The sequence below is a fragment of the Chaetodon trifascialis genome, chromosome 14 (genome assembly GCF_039877785.1).
Source record: "Chaetodon trifascialis isolate fChaTrf1 chromosome 14, fChaTrf1.hap1, whole genome shotgun sequence".
In the NCBI taxonomy this organism is placed as follows: Eukaryota; Metazoa; Chordata; class Actinopteri; order Chaetodontiformes; family Chaetodontidae; genus Chaetodon; species Chaetodon trifascialis.
Window position 1 is genome coordinate 5,841,888 of NC_092069.1, and position 19,193 is coordinate 5,861,080.

The 19,193-nt window shown below is 41.0% G+C and overlaps 1 protein-coding gene across 1 annotated transcript in view; it reads right to left on the reverse strand.

Annotated features, from left to right (window-relative positions):
* The window catches only part of syne3 (spectrin repeat containing, nuclear envelope family member 3), a 43,407-nt gene that overhangs the window by 10,500 nt on the left and 13,714 nt on the right, over nucleotides 1–19,193 (reverse strand). The window contains exons 7-17 of the mRNA XM_070979654.1: nucleotides 17,289–17,425; nucleotides 12,888–13,062; nucleotides 11,167–11,349; nucleotides 9,758–9,901; nucleotides 9,039–9,173; nucleotides 7,987–8,148; nucleotides 5,657–5,829; nucleotides 3,113–3,779; nucleotides 2,226–2,369; nucleotides 1,180–1,365; nucleotides 24–74 (exon numbers count right to left, since the gene is read on the reverse strand). Of these exons, the coding sequence (XP_070835755.1) occupies nucleotides 24–74; nucleotides 1,180–1,365; nucleotides 2,226–2,369; nucleotides 3,113–3,779; nucleotides 5,657–5,829; nucleotides 7,987–8,148; nucleotides 9,039–9,173; nucleotides 9,758–9,901; nucleotides 11,167–11,349; nucleotides 12,888–13,062; nucleotides 17,289–17,425 (2,157 nt within the window). The remainder of the gene's footprint in view (nucleotides 1–23; nucleotides 75–1,179; nucleotides 1,366–2,225; nucleotides 2,370–3,112; nucleotides 3,780–5,656; nucleotides 5,830–7,986; nucleotides 8,149–9,038; nucleotides 9,174–9,757; nucleotides 9,902–11,166; nucleotides 11,350–12,887; nucleotides 13,063–17,288; nucleotides 17,426–19,193) is intronic.

Consider the following 19,193-nt stretch of genomic DNA (forward strand, 5'->3'; position numbering starts at 1 on the left):
ATAATTTTACAGCTTGGTGTTACCTTTTGCACCTTTGCTGCAATGGCCGGCTCCTCTTCTTTGGCTTGAACTCTCTGTAGACAGAGTGAGAAAAGATTTGAATCAATTCACAATGTTGACTGTGTTCAAAACGTCTGCAAGAGTAATACACACTAACCTTTTGCACTAAATTCAAATCACAATCTTACACACTACTGACTCATGTAGGCCCATGCTGCCGGACTGACTGTTTAGTGCCTAAAAATAGCCAAACGGTTCAGTTTGTGTAAAAATCTGCTTCCACCACATCTGGAAATGACTGCACAACTCGCACTCAGTCTACTTTAAGTACTGAGTCTAATGAACAGCAGCTTCTTTACAGATGTGTGACAAGGAATCTTAACTGTGCAATCAGTGCCATAAATTGTGTTACACTGCCACCCTGTGGTGAAAGAGAGCAGTGCACTTAGGGGGAATACCATGACAAGACATCACAGTGGACACAGCAGTTAATGTAGTACTTTTGCATAAACCAGCAATTAAAGACAGTTTCCCAACTCAAGTACGTTGAATTAGTGCCTTTTTTTTGTGTGTGTATTACTGTTTACATGCAAACAGCAATCTGTGTCTTATTACCTACACCAGGGATTCATACCTCTTTTATTTTGGACCCCAAAAAATCTGTGTCCCAGGGACCCAAGCTCACAAATGTATCATCATTCGCTACAATCTCTACATCTGTCCAAGGTTAATGAGGTCAGAACAATTAATAAAATGTCAAGAATTCAATAAATCATCTCACATGTCACAAACTTTCCATTTTTCACTAACAAAAACATCATACATTATTAAACAAAAACTACACACGTTCAACAAGTCAGTGTGGTGGTGGCTCGGCTTAGTGGGAGAAATGGCACTGTTCACTGGTAAATAGAGCCTCCAGAAAGAGTCAGTGATCAAGTGTTGATCAAGCCGCTCCGGTATGAGCACACAGGTTGAGAGCTGGACTGCAGCAAAGTAAATGCCTGTTTTCCTCGCAGATTTCTTTGAGCTCCACGATATGTTCTTTCAACTTTTCAAACTTTGCTCTGTTTTGTTTTGTGTCAGAATTGGTATGGGGAGAAAAAGTTTGATTGGTGCATCCCTAATGATAATGACATATGTCTCTTGTTGATCCCCATTTAGGATTGCTCCTCTCACCTTGGCACTGGTTCTGACGCGTAAGTCTCCCACATCCTTCAGTTTGGACTTGTGGAGCATCCACCGGTAGCGAAGGTCCTCCAGACACGCATCTTCTACTGCTCCAGAACCAGCCTCACTGCCCTGACTCTCCTGGAGCACCAGCTGGAACTGCTCCTGACCCCAGGCCACTCCTGCCCTCAGAGCCTGCACCACGACACAGCAGAGAGCTTGAGGTCTACTGAACTAGTACAGAAAGTTTTTTCCCCCAGTTCGGAAATGACAAGCAAAATAAGGCGCAACACAATTGAATCTTTTAACAATAAAAGGTCAACACAACAGTGCTTTTTATCCTGATATAATGTTAGCATGAATAGGTCTAACATTAAATCAATAGACATTCGTACGTTTCACAGGAGTCACCCTCTCTCAGGAAGCACAGTTAAGTGACTAACAATGAGACTTCGAACTGCCTACAAACACTTGTGAATGAATGTAAATATTGGCTAACCATAATACGTTCCCAGAATACCCTGGCAGCCCAGCATGTACCTATTCTTCCTGTGCTAGTAGTGAGTGAGTAAATGAAGTTATGCTATTTACTGTGGTGAACTACCTAACTCAAACAAGTGTCATGTCTCAAGTTAATTGTCGTCATGCACTGATATGACTGGACACCAACGGCTGCGCTGTAGGTGAGAAAATGCAGGCATAAATCTGACAAATGACGGTCAGCAATAATGTCAGTGCCATTAGGAACAAATGGGCAACGACATGCAAAAATTTCAGTTCTGTCCTGTGATCAATTTTCAACAAACCACCAAAAAATGTAACCAGTCATCTCCCAAACTTCAGCAGACTTCAGTAAGAGCAGCTTGTGATCCATCAGCTGGTACATGAAGGTTACATCCATTTTGCATTCCATTTTAAACATACTTAGCACTTAACAAAGAGCCAGTTAACACTGTACAGTCTTAACACCCACCTCCACGAATAAGAAGTGGTGTCATACTAGAACTACAGGCTGAGCTGTAAGAAAACCATCCTGAATGTTTTCAGGAACTCACCTTGAGTGTGTCCTGTCGGCTCTTGAGTTGTTTGGCACTGAGCGTTTCTCCCTTGGTTTTGAGGATCCCTGAGAGGAGTTCACTCTCTCTGGACAGCCAGGCCTCAAACTCCCTCCTCCTTGATATGTACTGTCCTGTGCCTCCCTGTGAAACCCCAAACATGTCATAAAACTCTTACACAGCACACCTGAACATTGCCAACAAGTCAGCAGTCATTCTGTGGCCTTTTTGTTGTTTGGAGTACAGACAAATGGCTGATGACTTGACAGTTAACAAGTCCATCAGTGGGAGAGGTTGGTCACAGCAGTCATCTGTCACCAGACGTCTGTGCTTCTTTGTTTACTTATCGATATGGTTTCATTTCAACAACAATTTATCTGCCAGACAAGTGCACAAAAGCTGTGAAGGTGAATGCAGCTTTTCAAAACTCACCAATGCTCTGTGATTAAATTCTGAAAGATGACAAAAGAAGCAGCTCAAGACCTATGCTTAGACAGCTGCATCCATCACTGGAACCAACCGGAGCTCTGAAATAACTTTCTTCTGTTGCTTTTTTCACTAATAAATTAACTAGCATTAGCATTTTCGAGGAATTAAGCAGCTGCAAAAGACTACAGTAAAGAGATGGCTCTCAAAACTACCAACAACCCCCAGAAGAGAGCAGAAACATGTGCAGAGCCGTGGGGAGAAATGGTGAGCCATAGGGAAAAAGGGAGCTGTGGTCCCGGACTTCTCTTCACACCCTCTTGCCATTGGCTGAGTTTTGCCTTGTAGTACCCTTTAAATACAGTTCACCACCAAGGTCACATGGGAACTTGCAGAAAGGTGAGTTTTTAGGTACAAAGAAATATGAACGCTTGTTGAAAGTAAACTCTGCACAACAATACCATTGTGTGTTGCATTGGTGTTGTTGATGGCTGCTTGGCTGGGTCCCTTCTGAACAGCATGAATGCTCCTCCTGCTGGGCTCAGGCCTTCCCCTGCCTCCATGCTGCCTTCTCCAGAGCTTGTCCTTCTTTCATCACCACCGCTGACTTTTGTGGTAAATGCTGTTGCCCCCCTGTCTCCGAACAAGATGCTGCCGTCACCCCCTGTTGATTTATCCCTGTCAGGGCTTCCACTGGTGATGGAGTCTTTGGAAACTTTGTGACCTGCTCTGCTGCGAATGCTCCAAGCAGAGGAATCTACTTCATCTCCTTTAAAGGCATCGTTCTTGCCCGTCCTTGATGAGCTGAGATGTTCATTGTCCTGTCCAGCCAGAATGAGGTGACCTTCACCTTGGCCCTGCAGCCATGGACCATGCCCCATCATCACCGCCTCTCCTGCCTCCCCCTCTAAGCTTCCTCCTCTTCCTGGGCCCGAGCTGGCCAAGGCTCCATACGCCTCTACTGGCTTGTCTTGCTGCTGACCTCTCTGGTTCTTGGAGCTTGCTGTCCTCACCTGACTGCCCCCCTCCCCCAGACTGAGCTCTGTTGTTAGGGATGTGCTGTCTGCAGTCAGGCCACTGACTCTCCATAAGTCAGACTCTGTTTGCTCTGTGGAGCTGTTCAGCAGCCTGGTAGAGAAAGAAAGAGACAGGTTAAGTGTTTTCATAACTCAGCTAACAATTGCCATTATGAGACGAAAACCTGCCTTAATATGTTCTGCTACCTCACAATTAAGGATGATCTTTTGTTATTCATGATCTTTTGCTATTCATAAAAGTGTTTTGGTATCCTTCAGCAGCTGAAAAGGCTCAGCTTTTAAACACGGAGGACATCAAATTGTGAGAAGCATCATTTATTCTTTCGGAAAGAAACTGGATAAAAGGAAAAAAAAAGAAATAATTAGAAACATACAGATCTAGAGGGAGGAGAGGTGAAGTTCCCCCCTCTCTCCCAAATACTAAAGCTGGAATCAAGCAACAGGTGAAACATTACTTCTCCTGTGATGCTGAGGTGATACCATCGATTAATATTAATAGCAAGGAGCATTAGATCTAAAATGAGGATCTCCCATCAATAAAGTTATATCTAATTACTTCAGATAATATCTCAGCGGCTGAACGGTGCCTTAAGCCTTGTTTTAATGTTTAGTCTAAAAGATTTCATCCACTTGTTTTGTGTTTCCACTTATTGATGCATCTGATTGAGATATCAGGCTTGATCTGGTGTGATGATCCTCATTCACAAATCTGGTACGTTGCTGCATTCACGACTTCAGTCATTCAATCGTTTATTCGTTCATTGTTCATTGCTGTAGTCTTTGTATTTATTCATGGTAGCATTTAGCCTATTCATGATCACATTCATTTCTTCATTTATTCATAAGTGTTGTACGTATTAGCTGTGTGTGTGTGTGTGTGTGTGTGTGTGTGTGTGTGTGTGTGTGTGTGTGAGTGTGTAGTTAGTGGTTATTGTGTGTAGTTAATAATAATTTATTTATTTAATAATTCAATATCCCTCAAGGTAAAACACATAACTTTAAATTGAAATCAGTAACAAATGCTCAAGGACAAAGTTAAGTCTATTGTAAAGTCTAATCTGAATGAGATGAACGTGCTGGGGGGCGCAGCGAAAGGCATAACTGCAGATGCTGCTGGTGTGTTTCCAGTGTTAGGTCAGAGTACTGGTTTGTCATTTGAACAACAGAAGGAGTCGCTGCTGTTGCAAATGGAACATGAAAAGTTAAAGCATCAGGTTGAAGATGATAAGGAACTGGCTTTGGTAAATATGTAGCAGAACACAGAGCAGGTGAGGATCATTTTGGAGTGTGAAAAATTAAGTTTGATCAGAGAAGATAGGTTGAGCCTGCAAGATGGTCAAAGGCGAGGAAAACTCTTCAGGTGACTGCTTCTCTTCACATTTTGATGTGGTGGCTAATTTGTGGATTGTTCATAAGTTCAATGAGAGGAACCCTGAAACATCTTTTTTTCTCTGTTTGAAAGACTGGTTGACACAGGGGCTGGCCTGATGCCAATCGCACAACCAATCACGACCAGGGAGCCCGGGAGACGTAGGGTACTATCCAGCTCTGGAACGCTTTCCTCGCCTGTGTCTCCAGCGTCTCCCACAGAGAGCTACTGCTCCTCCAACTAAAAGCTCTGTAAAACTTCCTGGTTGAGTCTGACAAGTCAACTGTTGAAAGTACCTCACTGGTGAATATAATCAGAGTCAGTGAGCTGAAAACTGAATAAACAAAACAGAAAAAGTACCAGGCAGCGTAACATTGCCATCTGTGGCACCATCATGAGTAATTGATTCCATTTTTCAAGTAGAAGCCGAAGCAGAAAACTGCTGGTGTTGGTGAGCCGTTTCCACTACGTGGTGGGTGTAGACAGTGTGGGAGTCAGAGAGATCAGAGAGACCAAGCTAAGAGTAGTTCTCTTACAGTCTTGCCTACCATTGCCACACACAACACACCCATAAAAACCCACTCATTATCCACAGGTACCTGTGAAGATTGAGACTCATGTTGTACAGCGCCAACCAGGACTCTCGCAGGCGCTTCATGTCTCGCAGAATGTGGACCTGTCCCTCCGCTGAAGTCTTCTCCAAAACCCCCTGACCCTGGACCTCCATCTGCTGTAGCTGAAGCTCTTTCTCTGGAAACTCTCCCAGTGCTTTCTGTGGACAAGGACAACATTTTAACATACACGGTGGTCAGAGAGGGATGAGGCCGACCATGATACATGTTAGCATCAACTTCAGAACCACCACGAAGTTACCTTTTGTTAATGAGCTTCACAAAGTGCAAAACTGCCGCAACAGACGACATAAGCAATGTCCAAGGTTCAGGTACTATAAAGAAAATCTAAGGTGTAATTAATCACAGCTATAAAGAGCCCTTGACTGTTACAGCTTGGTCACTACATGTCTAAGCTACACATGAATATGTTGTTTTCAGAATATGCAAGTCTGCTGAGAGTATCATCATTTAGCATGTCATTGGTATCAGACACGTTCTATAACACGTTTAATGTCTCTGTGTTCTGGTTTAACTGGCCAATGACTATGGGGAAAAGGGCAAAGGGATAAGAAAGTGTTTGAATTTTTCTTTTCTAAACTGTACCGGCTGCTTATGGTTTTATTTTTTGGAACGGATCGCTCCTGGTGTCTGTTTCAGGCTGATACTCTTGAAGCTCTTCAGCACACTGGTACATTTATTTGATGTCCACTTCATAGTTTGACAGAGCAGAGCTCCTGAACAGTTCATCCTGCAGTCCAGGTGGACGTTTGTGCCTAATTTGAGAAAATTCTCTCAAAGTGTTCCTGAGATATCGCATCCACAAGAATGGGACGTAACCGAAAACATAATGTCCATGACGATCACCGCCACAGAGGTATAAAAATGCTCTGAATTAATGAAATGCACAGGTGAAGAATTTCAACCCATGGTGGTGATGAAATTGGCAGGTAGGTCAGTGTAACAACGAACAATGTAATTATTGAGAGACTCCGTGGTATTGCCATTAAAATTCATGACTAGGGTCATCATGTAAGGTCACCGAGCTGTCGTCAGTTCTTTTATAGAGCTAGTTGTCAGAACAATACATGTAAATGATATGAAATCTAGAGCAGGGGAAATGGATTTTAATGAAGTGAGGAGTATATCCATCATGAGCCCAGACACCTGCAGGTCGTGACTTCCAAACTATAAGCAAAACAAAAATGTTCCCAGGGCTCCTAATTAAGAATAAAGCAAACATGCTGATCGTAGAGAGAAACAGGATGGAAAATGCCATCTATCTGTCATGATGAAATAACAGTCAGAATCATGTTTGGATCACTTATAGGAAGACTGCTTCAAGGACCAGTATATCCTATGTGCTTTACAGCCCACTGGTTTCAGTTCATTTCAGTACATTATCAAAATCAGGTCATAGGAGCCTTAAATAATGCAACAATTCAAGAAGAGTGCAGGCAGATGAAAATACACACTTAAAAATAATTAGAAATTAGCATTTAAAAGGTTTTTTTCCAAAAAAAGAAAAAAAAAAGAAAAAAAAGAAGACGAGACAAGGTAGGTTTTCTCTACTCACAAAAGTTACAGAAAGTTACAGATGCAATTTCATTGGACGCTCAGGGCTGGAAGATCTCCATACTAGCTAGTAAACAAAAAGCAGTGATCAAAGAATTACCTCTGCTAAGAGGTAACTGAATGAACGTACATGTGTCACAAGCCATCCTGATTTGCTCTCTTGTAGCTTCCCAGTAAAGCCGACAAAGTTCAGCTAAAGATGTTTTAATCAGAAACACTACACCCGTCCCACTGACCAATCCAACACAAATAAGGAATGTATATCTCTTACGCATATTTCCTCCATGGGAATTAGTACCGGGAAAATTGTTTTAGGAGAAAAATCCTAATTACAGTGGCTGAATGTTGAAGTGGGTGCATCACCTGAAACTGATGCAAATGATGCAGAAGTATCCAGTGCTGTACTAGCAGACTACAGAGCAGCTCCTTTCCTTGGGCTGTGAGACTCCTGAGCTCATCCTCCACACTCCACCATAAAAAATAGCAAATTCTCATGACTTATAATATTAGCCATCCTTCTACAGAATTTATTTAACCCGTAACATACATTAAAGGGACTACAATTGCATTTTGTTAAACAACCTTGTGTTGTAGAATGATATTTAAATGAACCATGTACTGAACTGAGACCATGACGTGCACTCAAATGATTGTCTGAGTGCTGATAAGGAGGATGGAGGGTTGGCTCTGCCAGATTATGTCTTGCTGAGCAGCCAATATATAACACACACACACACACACACCTCAGCTTCATGCTGGCGACCTTCTATGCTCCACTCTCCTGAGGGGTTGTGGAAGGACTCCAGCTTCTGCTTCATGATCATCAGCCACTTCTCTATGTTCAGCAGACTGTCATGGAAGCTCTCATGTTCTGCGATACTCTCATCACTCTCATGCACCTTCACCTGCAAAGAAAAGGAAAAGAAAGTCAGCGGCAGTGAAAAAAATCATGCAATGTAATGGCAACATCTGCAAAGGCCTCCATTATACAATAGTAACTTAAGATTCCAATGACGTAACAGATGCTGCACTACCAGTTCTACAGTGGGCAGTTCAGGTTTGCTGTGTTAAAGTCCACAAGAACAATAAGTCCAAATGTTTGGACTCTGAACAAGTCACCTGGAATTGGTTATGTAGGCACCAAGTTTTGGATAAGGTGGAAGAACATGTAAAATAATAAAGGCAACATCTCTTGTTCCGCTGCCTTGACAGTTTATACACAAAAAATAAAAAACATCAGTTTTAAGAATTGTTGAGAGCTGGCACAGAATAGATGTCTAATCAGTAATTAGAAGCCTTTGTTTGGCTACTCTCTAAATTATTCCAGATTTTGTTTTGGCTAAAAAGAAATACCTGCATGTTGTGTAGCCTACAGATTGCAGAACATTGCATGGATTATGTTTGCACCTACCTAAGATCCAAACACATTGTGAGCCAGACTATCACCACATGTGGGCGGGCAGATCATTGCGATGATGATGCCTTTACACGTTGCATTAATATGCTTTTTCCTTATCTAAGTAACATTGTAATACAAGTAAACTTAAATGGGGTCAAAAAGACAGTACAAAACTCTGAAGAGCTGAGAGGAACTGCAGTGTTGGTGATAAATTATGTGTCTTTTATCACAATGAGCAACCCCTTACCCCTATTACACACACTCATTTAATTCATTGTTAATATAAAGAAAATGACTGGTGCAGATGTAACTATGGGGAGAGGCTTCATCAGATATCAAGGACTAGTTTTAGCCAGAAAGAAATGATTCAGAACTTAAACCCCTCTCATTTCTTACCCTTACTGCTTTGTGCAGATGCTTCCAGTCAGCATAGAGCCTCTCAAACTGAGTCCTGTTGTTCTGACTGGATGAGACTAGAGTCTCCAGTGCTATAATGTGGGCTTCACAGTCCTCCAGGTCCTTCTGGATCACCTGTGGACTCAGAAGACACAAAGTGTAATAGCATGCCATGGGAAATAACACAACACACAACTGTTGTTTCAGTGTAAACTTTCAGTTCAGGCAATGCATGCTGGCAGGCAGTGAACTTCAAGCTAGTTTATAACATCATTCACACATATCTAGACTTTAGGTACTGGATACTGCAATATTCAGTGCGATGCTGCAGCACAATCTTTCATAAGGAATTTCAAGGCATAGCAGTGTCATTCTCATTGTGAACTGAAATGAAGTGAAACCAATGGCTGGCTGAAGGTGACAAAACACAAGACATCACTACAGCACGCTTTAATAAATTACTTGTCTAAAGTGTGTAATAAATGTAAATTGTGGTGTAGTAAATTAAAACACAGCATTATTCTTATTGTTGGTAATGGATCAACACCATTCCATCAAGCTCTGGTGTCTTTCTTGAATCTGATAAAGCCTGCACTGCAAAAACTTCACCTTCTGAAGTTTGCAGTGTGGAGACGTTCCATGACACTTGATCTGAATTTATCTACTTAATCTGCTGGAGGCATCAAGCATCTTGGCCTTGGTTTGACCTGGGAACTCACCCTGAACTGGTCAGATTGGCTTTTTTTAGCCAGGATGTCAGGCTGGGGGCCATCAGCTGCCACCAGTCGGTCCCGGAGAACTGTCAGCTTTAAGCGAATCAACTCGTAGGCGTCACCAAAGTCCTTGGTTCTTGAGATTAAGCCCTATAAGTGGGAAAAATGTCATTCAGGGTGTTGTTATTCAGCCAGTCGTGTCTGGATTGTGTGTTGAAACCAGAGCATCTCCTTTCTGTTTTCAACTACTCCATAATGAAATGAGGTCTGCACAATGAGCTGCTGCCTTCTAAATTACAGTGCTTTATCACATCTTTCAAAGTATAACAATATGCAGGAAGCAATTAAGAGTTTGTGTGCATATGTGTCACCTCACACCAATGGAGATAACACCGACAAATGAAAAATGAGAGTGGGTGTGGTGTTATTTTTAGATCCCACTTGCAGCTAGTCTGGCAGCCTAAAACTCTGCTGCCATTCATTTACTCGCATCTTTGACTGTTGCCTCCAGAGAAACATTGACCTCACACTGTGTGGCGAGAGGCAGCTGCTGAAAAACAGATTCTGAAACAATTAATAATGACAGTTAAGTTTCATAACCCTAACCCTAACTTCTACAGTTACGGCCATTCTTTACATTTCTAGTATGGGGATCAGGTTTCATGACATATCACAATCAAATGGATTTTGAGTTGTTTGCTGAGGTTTATGACAGAGTTTGCAAGTTGGTTAAATCAGGCAATAGTTTAAAATATTACAATTATGGTGGAAATTCTTGTGAGCTGAAGGAAGGAGTTCACCAGGAGACTTCAGATGTCTTATGCTGAAGTATTTATCGCAGGCTTGATGCTTCAAGGAGATGATGAGCAATACAATGTCCACAAGTGAACCAAGGTAGTGCCACACCAAATCCTGAAGATGTCCTTTCTAAAGGGGTGTACTCTTTGAATTATTCCTTCTATGGATATTCTATACCTATCTTCTACATTTGTGGTACTCTATTGGATAGTCAAAACCAAATATTACTCCTACTGTACCTACATATGCCCTGACCCCCACCCCTGTTAATGTGTGACTATCTGAGGTCTCTGTGTTGTCCAACCTTGAGACCTTAGGGCTGCTAACCGTAGAGGTCTGTGATAGAAAAAAGTCAAAATCAAACATTCAGGTTACAGTTTTAATAGACTCCATACTGCTTTTCAATACACTGACTCCTAATTGTTGATTGTGTACTGTTCTGTCTCATACAATGTAATTATGAGCACCACTGGTTTTGGTCTTGGTGCCCTACATTGCCCTAAAAATGACTTAATTTCAGGCCTGATATGTTCCCACTTTTCTAAATGGTTTTGATAGTTCACATTAAAAATGTAAGATGCAGTTAAGCCAAATGAATGCCAGTAACACTCTGTTACCTGAAGTCTACTCTTCCTCTGCAGCAGCTGAGTGTGCAGCAGCTCTCTGTTCCTGACAGCGGCGCTCAGCTCGTCCTGCAGGCTGTCAGACCTCTCAGGACCAAATACGGAGACCAGCAGGTCCCCCTTCACCTGCAGCAGACTTAAACGCTCCTGCAGCTGGACACTGTCCTTCAGCAGATGCTACCACGAAGGACAGAAATGGAGGACACATGAAGTCAGCTGTTTTCAAACTTGTATTCAGGCAACCCCTGTTTAAATGCTCCACAAAATATCTCCACACAGAATTTTTTTTTACCAAATTTCACACTGAATTTTTATGACTATACAGTTTTACCACAGTGATGTAACTCTTAGAAGCACGACGTAAAATTATGGGCTTTAGCAGTTTTTTTTTTCTTCATTTTGGTGACCCTTGGATACACTAACCCAGATCCCAACAATATGTGAAGTAACACTGTTTGTCTTCACTATTTTGTGCGATATTAGTTAAACAGTGGAGTGAGACAGGAAGCCTTTGGAAAAAGGTGAGGCTGACTTCCAACACAAGCACCAAATGAACATTTTTCTGACTTGTCAGAATTTCCACTGCGTCTCTGATGTAAAAAGAAAAAAGAAAAAAAAAAGTCAGAGCAAGCTGAGGTTTCTGCGATTTGGCTGAAGACCAATTAAAAGAACTTTGTGAGAGGGGGAAATAATATATTTAAGCTGTGACAGTGACACATTTGTAAAATTCTGTGACATTACAGATATGATCAGATTATTTATCAGATCCATTAGCTTTCACTGTCTGGGAGATAACACACAGTTTCATGAAATACTGTCTATATCTGACAGAAAATCAGAGATGTTCTGACATTCTGTAGTCTGTAGTTCTGTAGCACAGTTCAAATATGTTTGATTTGTAATGAGGATCACAGTTCAAACAGACTTCAGGTCTATTTCGTACTATAGAAGTTAGTGAACGTTTTCTATGGCCAGTTTCACAGCTAACCTGCTTGGTTTGTTCAAACAAACTCTGGTGTGATTGCCTGTTTGATCCCTTCATTTAGGCCGGTAAGAAAGCTTTCAATCAAGCTCAAACAATGTTATGAAAGCAAAGCAGAACAATCACAGAATCTATGAGCTCTTAATGACACCAGAGAAGATAGACACAGGAGCAGCATCAGTAAATAGCAGCAGTACCTAGAATTCGTCTTTCACCCACAGGTCCATGTACGCTAATGACGCAGGATGTGCAATGAATGAGTCACCTGCCTGTCGATATGACTTCACGTTTACTCCTCTTAGATCATTTGTAATAAGTCAGTGTGAACACAAACAGACAAAACCTAAAAGGTGACAATGGATCTTTTATTTTTCCCCATTTTTTCTTCGTCTTATTTCAACCAAAACTACAGGTGTGAAAGCACCCTAGTTAATGTGTTTAACCACTTGGAGGCAGAGGAAATCAGCTTTGAAGACAACATTGAAATATCATCACCTTTTAAGTTTATGTGGCAACCAGTTGCTATTTACACATCCAGCAGTTACAGAGTAACATTAACATGAATGTTTTTGGTCTCTACCAACTCCTGAGAAAAATATATGCCTCTTTAGCTGCTAAATGCTTCACAACATTCACCAGCCAGTCGCTAACTGTTTGGAGCTGAGCAGGTAGTGTACATTGTTAGTGTGACAAACTGGATTGTAACCACTTTAAGGAATTATGTGTGTTTTACCTCTATGTTCTGGACCAACATGGCAATGTGGGAGAAGTCAGTAACCTCAGCAGAAGCCTCCAGAACCTGAGAGACCATGTGGCTCCACTGGGCGTAGACCAGCAGTGGGTCCTGGAGAATGTTTCTCAGCCCTGACTCGGACTCTGAACACAGCCTTGACGCTCTGCATTTGACACTGCAATACAAGAACACAGGGCAATTTCAAGCAGAGAACTTGGTATAAAAAGAGATTTCCACACACACGCACACACACACAGACACAGACACACACATGCACACACACACACGCGTGCGCGCGCCCACACACACACGCGCGTGCGCGCGCGCACACACACACAGATTGTAGTGGGTTTGTTATGCTGGTTGTGTTTGTTAATCAGTGTATTTTGGGGTTTATTGTGTGGGGAGTGGTGTTGTGCTTGTGAAGATGATGCACTGATCTCTGTTTTTGCCCTCCTCTTCCCTTGTGATGTGCTGTGGAGGCTTGGTTGTTTTATCCTTTATTGTTTACTTAAAAAGTTTAAACGCACAAAGCCTCCCTTGATGCTGCTGAGTTGGAGGAAACTTCAAAATTCCATACCAAACACTCAAAAGCAAATGGTTTACACGAAGTAGTGCACAGAAGGAGGCAGCACAAAGTGGTTAGGATGCTATGGACTACAATGAAATGTAGATAACAACAGTCTCAATTTTTAAATCTAGCATCCTTGTTTTCTCTTTTTGCTTTAACTAAAGTTCCAATGGGATCAGAGAGCAGAGTTACAGAAGTGGTCTGAGTGTAGCCACTCTGCATTGCTCCACTCTAAATACACTAAAATAACATATCTGAAGCTCTAAATGTGTCTTCATTTCCCCTTCAATTACCACTGACACACATAATTCTTTCCAGGAAACTCAGGAAATTATTAGGAAGCTATCAGGAAATAATGGGCCCATTTAAAAAAGTGTTACCACCATTTGTTGGTGCACCAAGGGCAAATAGGGTTAGTGCACATAATTAGGGTTTTAAAGCTGCAAAATTCATACATGGGATGCTTAATGGTTTGTTGTACGTCACAGCGCACATTGTGAAGCTGTCTCATTTGTTTTGATGTTGCTTTATTTTGGGCTTTTTAACCAAAATACTACTTAAATCATCATTACCTCCCATCTACAGGGATGCAAAGCCCATGTCTGAGTTTTAAATATCCAAAACTGGGGCACTCCATTAAGCCCCACAAATCTCTGAGAGTAGCACTAAAAGCTAAGTAGGACAACCTGCTGCAGGGACATAGAATTCAGACAAGTGATATATTTACTTATCATTTTGAGTAGTTTATACTGTTAAAAGGCAAAGAGAAGCACATTTAACTATGACCTGATTCTGTTGACACATTTTGACTGGATTTTCCCCAAGCATTCGTTATGATCATTATCAGGGAGAATTTAGGGAAAATGCAGTTTGAAGCTGATTTAAGTTACATTTCCTAACTCCTAAAATATTTGCAAAACCTTTTTTTAAGACACGAAACAAAAAAAACTACTTTGTTTGCATTGGCCTGTGGCATTCTCCTGCTTTATTGTTGAATAACTACATTTCAGGTGCATTACTGCCACTTACTGTTAATATGCAGTTAGCGGAAGGCTGAATTACCAGCGGGACAAAGTGGGCAACTTCCCTTTAGCCTCAAAGCCCCAAGTTCCACTGTGGCACTTCATCTGCAGTAATGTGACTGTCAGTGAATAATAAGCAGCACTGAAGAACAATATCAACTGACAAGATCAGAGACTTCGCACGGGTCCTGCTTTAACTGACCTTGAAGAACATCTGAGGGTAATAATTTTGTTTTAAGATGAAACTGATAGCGTGTTCACACAATGTATATTCCTGAACTAATTTGCATTTCATTACATTACCACACAGCAAACCTGGAGCCAGGTGTTATTCCAGCATAGGAACAGGAGGAACAGGGGCTGAGCAGCACTGTTGGCCCACGGCAAAGTAGCTGGATAATTAGGTCATGTTTACTATCCAGTCTACAGTCTGTAATAATGTGTATCCCATCAACCCTCTGTCCGTGCCCTGCATTTTCATTCTTATGCAAGTGTTGGCAAAGCATGTAATACACAAACAATATCAGGACCTGCAAAATATTACTCTGCACTTGTCAAAAACTTTTTCATCCAAGGTGATTAGAAAATCAAAGGAAGGAAAGGCAATTTTTTATGACCTTGTATGTAAGACTATTTAAAACCTTTTAAATGTGAATTACATCAACATTAACGCCAAAAACGACAACATATACTTGCTTTTACCAGGGTGCATGCAAGTGGCAGCTACACGTATGTCACTGTTGCTACACTTGACTGAGTTCTTTGTGTGCAATTAAGGAGTATATCACTAGGTGGCAGATGAGGACCAAATCACCCCTGGCTGACTGTGTTCCTGGAATTCCTTCAAATTTTGCATAAGGTAAATATAATTAAACATGCCAACATTCAAGGAGTTTACTGTGTTTTGATGGCAGAAAAAGCAGGAGCGGTGACAAGCTGTATTAGTCTTTTCAGAACTTTTAACTGTTTTTGTCATGGGTTGTTCAGAGTCTGCCACTGACCACTGCCCTAACTGTTCATGGGCTTAATTGAATCTTAAAAGGTGCACTGCATCAATTTCTGAGGACACACGAAAAGTGTTCAAAGTGGGTATATCAGTCCTGTCAAAGTGCACACTAATCCCTTGGGCCATGTTAGTATTTGAAACTATCTTCTTTAATTGCTACTGTTGTCGACGCTGACAAGTACTCTTCTGTTTCATGCACTAAATCAGGTACATCCCTGAATCCCTCACTGACAAAATTCACAAAAACAAACAAGCTGTCTGTTGCTCCATATCGGATGCAGGGTCTGTATTGTTCTTGAATCCACTTAAAACCAGGTCAATTGGCATGACACAATTTCATTCTGTTACTCATATAACCTGAGAGGAAATTGTGCAATCCTCTTCCCACTGCCTACGGTTAAAATTTTGGATGCTCAACACAGTCGACCACAACACAGGACAGACTGAACAACTGTAAGACTTTCTGCCACTGGCAAAAAAGACATCTGGAGTCCCTCTAAGCTTGATTCTTGGGCCTCTTCTGTTCAACATCTACATGCTCCAACTAGCAAAGATTATAGAGAACACAACAAAATAGCTTACATTTATCCAGATTTTATAACACCAGTTGACTATGGTCCCATACAAGCACTGAGTGAGCATCGAACAAATCAGTGATTGGATGTGCCAAAGCTGAACACAGACAATATTTCAGTCAAGCAAAGATAAACCACAGAGGAATGATTAAAAGTCAGTGCTCAGCTTCAGTCACTAATGTTAAAGATAACAAACCAAGCCAGAAATCTCAGCGTAGTCATGGACTCGGACCTAAATTTTAACAGCCACATTAAGTCAATTCGAAAAAAATCAGGCTATCACCTCACAAGAATTGAAGAACTAATATCTCAGCAGGATTTAGAAAAACATGTCCATATTTTATTTTAGAGCACCGCGGCTCCTCACTCAGACTGGGGACACCATCACCCCATTTCTCAGATCTTTACACTGGCTCCATGTGTGTCAAAAATTGACTTTAAAATATGATTCTTGGTTTATGAAGCAATGGTATACAGCCAAAATAATTTCTGATCTGTTGTTCCGTTATGAACCATCTGGACTACTCAGATGGTCTGGGACAGGTCTTCTTTATGTCCCCAGAGCCCATATTAAGCACAGAAGTAGTGTTCAGATTTTTGCTCCACATATCAGCCCAGAACACTAAGTCTACTCCAACTCTCAGGCCTTTTAAATCAGAGATTAAGATTTTTCTGTCTGCCACAGCATTTTATTCAATTACATTTTGGAGCACTAATTCATATATTGCACTGCACTGCATTTGCTTTCTTATTCTTACCTTATTTATAGTTCAATCTTCTATATTACTTTGTTTTAATCCTTTAATCCTATTCAAAAGTGATATCTGATATTTTGATATCTGGTCTGCATTTCTGTCTTTGCGACTAAGGGCTTTTGTTATTAGAGTACTAACACTATGGTACTGTGCCTACTGAACTCAAAATATTTGATATGTTTTATTGACAGTGTTTATTCCTATTTATTTGATCTTCTTAAAGGAAGTAGGAAAGGAAGGAAGTGTCCTTCCTTCCTTTCCTACTTCCTTAATACAGAGTCAATTATTAACCATTATCATTAAATGTGAACCCAGTGAAAGGAATGGCAACTGTTCTGAGGCCAATCCAAAAATCTGGTACTGCAAGCAAATCTGAACAAGAATTACATGCAGGTATTACACCACCAACATGTGACGGACAATGTTTTGACTTTAACAGCTTTTTAACAGTGGTAGGCTTCCTGTCACATACCTCTGATGTTCTTTGACAATAGCCAGAACATCGTCAGAAAGGTGGCGTGAGTCCTCTGAGAACCTGAATAGCTCCTTGAGTTGAGCCTTGAGCAGTTCCACTTGGGACTCCTCCCCTGCCAAAGTATTCCTCACACCCTGCAAGACATAAATACAGAACATAAGTGAAATAAGCTCAGCTATAACAGCAGCAAATCAATGAGCATGATCTTTACCACAGACATGTCTATACTGTTTAATGCCATGTTCATGTCACATTATTCAGAACATAGATACAACCTACTGTAGTTGGCTCAAAGAAAGACAGTAATGTTATAAAGCCTGTGGCAAGAGGACTGTGGAGTGAGTCACAAACTAAAATCCAATATTAGAACTAATTCACTCTTTCAGTTAAATAGAAATGACATATAGACTGATAAATTCGTCCCATCAACCTCTAAAAACATGTCACACAACAAGAATAGCTAATTTAGTTTGTTTATGTGGTATGACTACACAGTTGGAAGTGGGCATAACCATCTTGGTATAATGCAGAAACGATGCCAAGTTCAAATAACAGGTTTTCTGGTTCCTCCAGCCTCCAGTGGTATGTAGCCTGTGAGACTGTCTGATCCAGCCAGTGAGGTAGTTCATAAATACAAAACAGCAACTCAGAAAAACAAAAAAAATCTCTAGATGACAATTACTTTTTCTGCGATAAAATAAAAAAAAAAAGTGAAATGATTATGTCAATGCATCATGGCAACTGTGAAGAAAAGCAGGTGCAGAATGTCACCCTTTCCAGATTATTAGGTTTTTGTTGATGTGAAGGCAAGCCAGTGTGCCTAAGTTAACCTGTGGAGACGCATTTGCAGTGATGAAAAAGCCAATCTTGAGAGTCATTACATCTCGAAACACGTTAAACTGGGTGAGCTGCAAGGAAAAAGATGCTTGGATGCATTTAATACTCTTCAGATCTGGGTGCCAAACAAGCAGCTTTCACAACACCACATTCTGACAGGGACAGTGTTATAAAGTCAAGTTTTTGAGGTGAGTGAGCTAATAACTAAGAAGGTGAAACCTCATTCAGAAGGAGAACTTATGAAGGAGTGCCTTGTTGCTGCAAAGCAACCGTAGGTAGGTCCTGAGAATTTTCCCATTCTGAGGAGACATGCACTAAGTTGGCATCACTGTTTGGCTCAATCATGAGCAATTCTTTCAAAACTGACTCTTGCAAACACTTCCTCTCAAGACTGACTGATCCAAACCTGGAAAACCAGCTTCAAGCAGCATCGTCATCACTACCATCTGCCATTAGACGCCTCCCCAAGGAGAAGCAGTTCCAGTTATTGCATTAAATTTTAGTGATACATGTGCTCAATAATTCAGCATGGCCCTGATGGATATTTAAAAAATTCAAATGGCCCTTGATAAGGAAAAAAGTTGCCCACACCTGCAATAGACCCTTTTCAAAACTTTTGTCATGTCTCTAAGCCACACTAATACTATAAATTATTGGCTACTCATGTTAACAGCACACACTCTTTCATCATTTTAATATTAATATAAATCAAGCCTTGTGGTGGAAATGAAAAAATATGATACACACAGGGCGTGTAAGAATTAATGTGACTTGTGAACACTTTCACAAATGAAAACTTTAAAATTAAGGTTTTAAAAAGCGTTCTTTGAGACTTTGTGAGTATATATCCATGTTTTGTGATCTGTCTGGAGCCATGGCACCACTGTCCACAGTCTTTTCCACTTTGCTTTTTAGGTTTAAGTGGATGTTTGCTGTATTTTGCATTTGAGGCAATAGACTGTTCTCAAAGTGGATATTTTTGACTCGTCAAAGCAAAAACAGCACAGGTGCAACTAATAACATTGATGGCTCTGTTCCATTTAGATGTGCCAGCATACACAATAA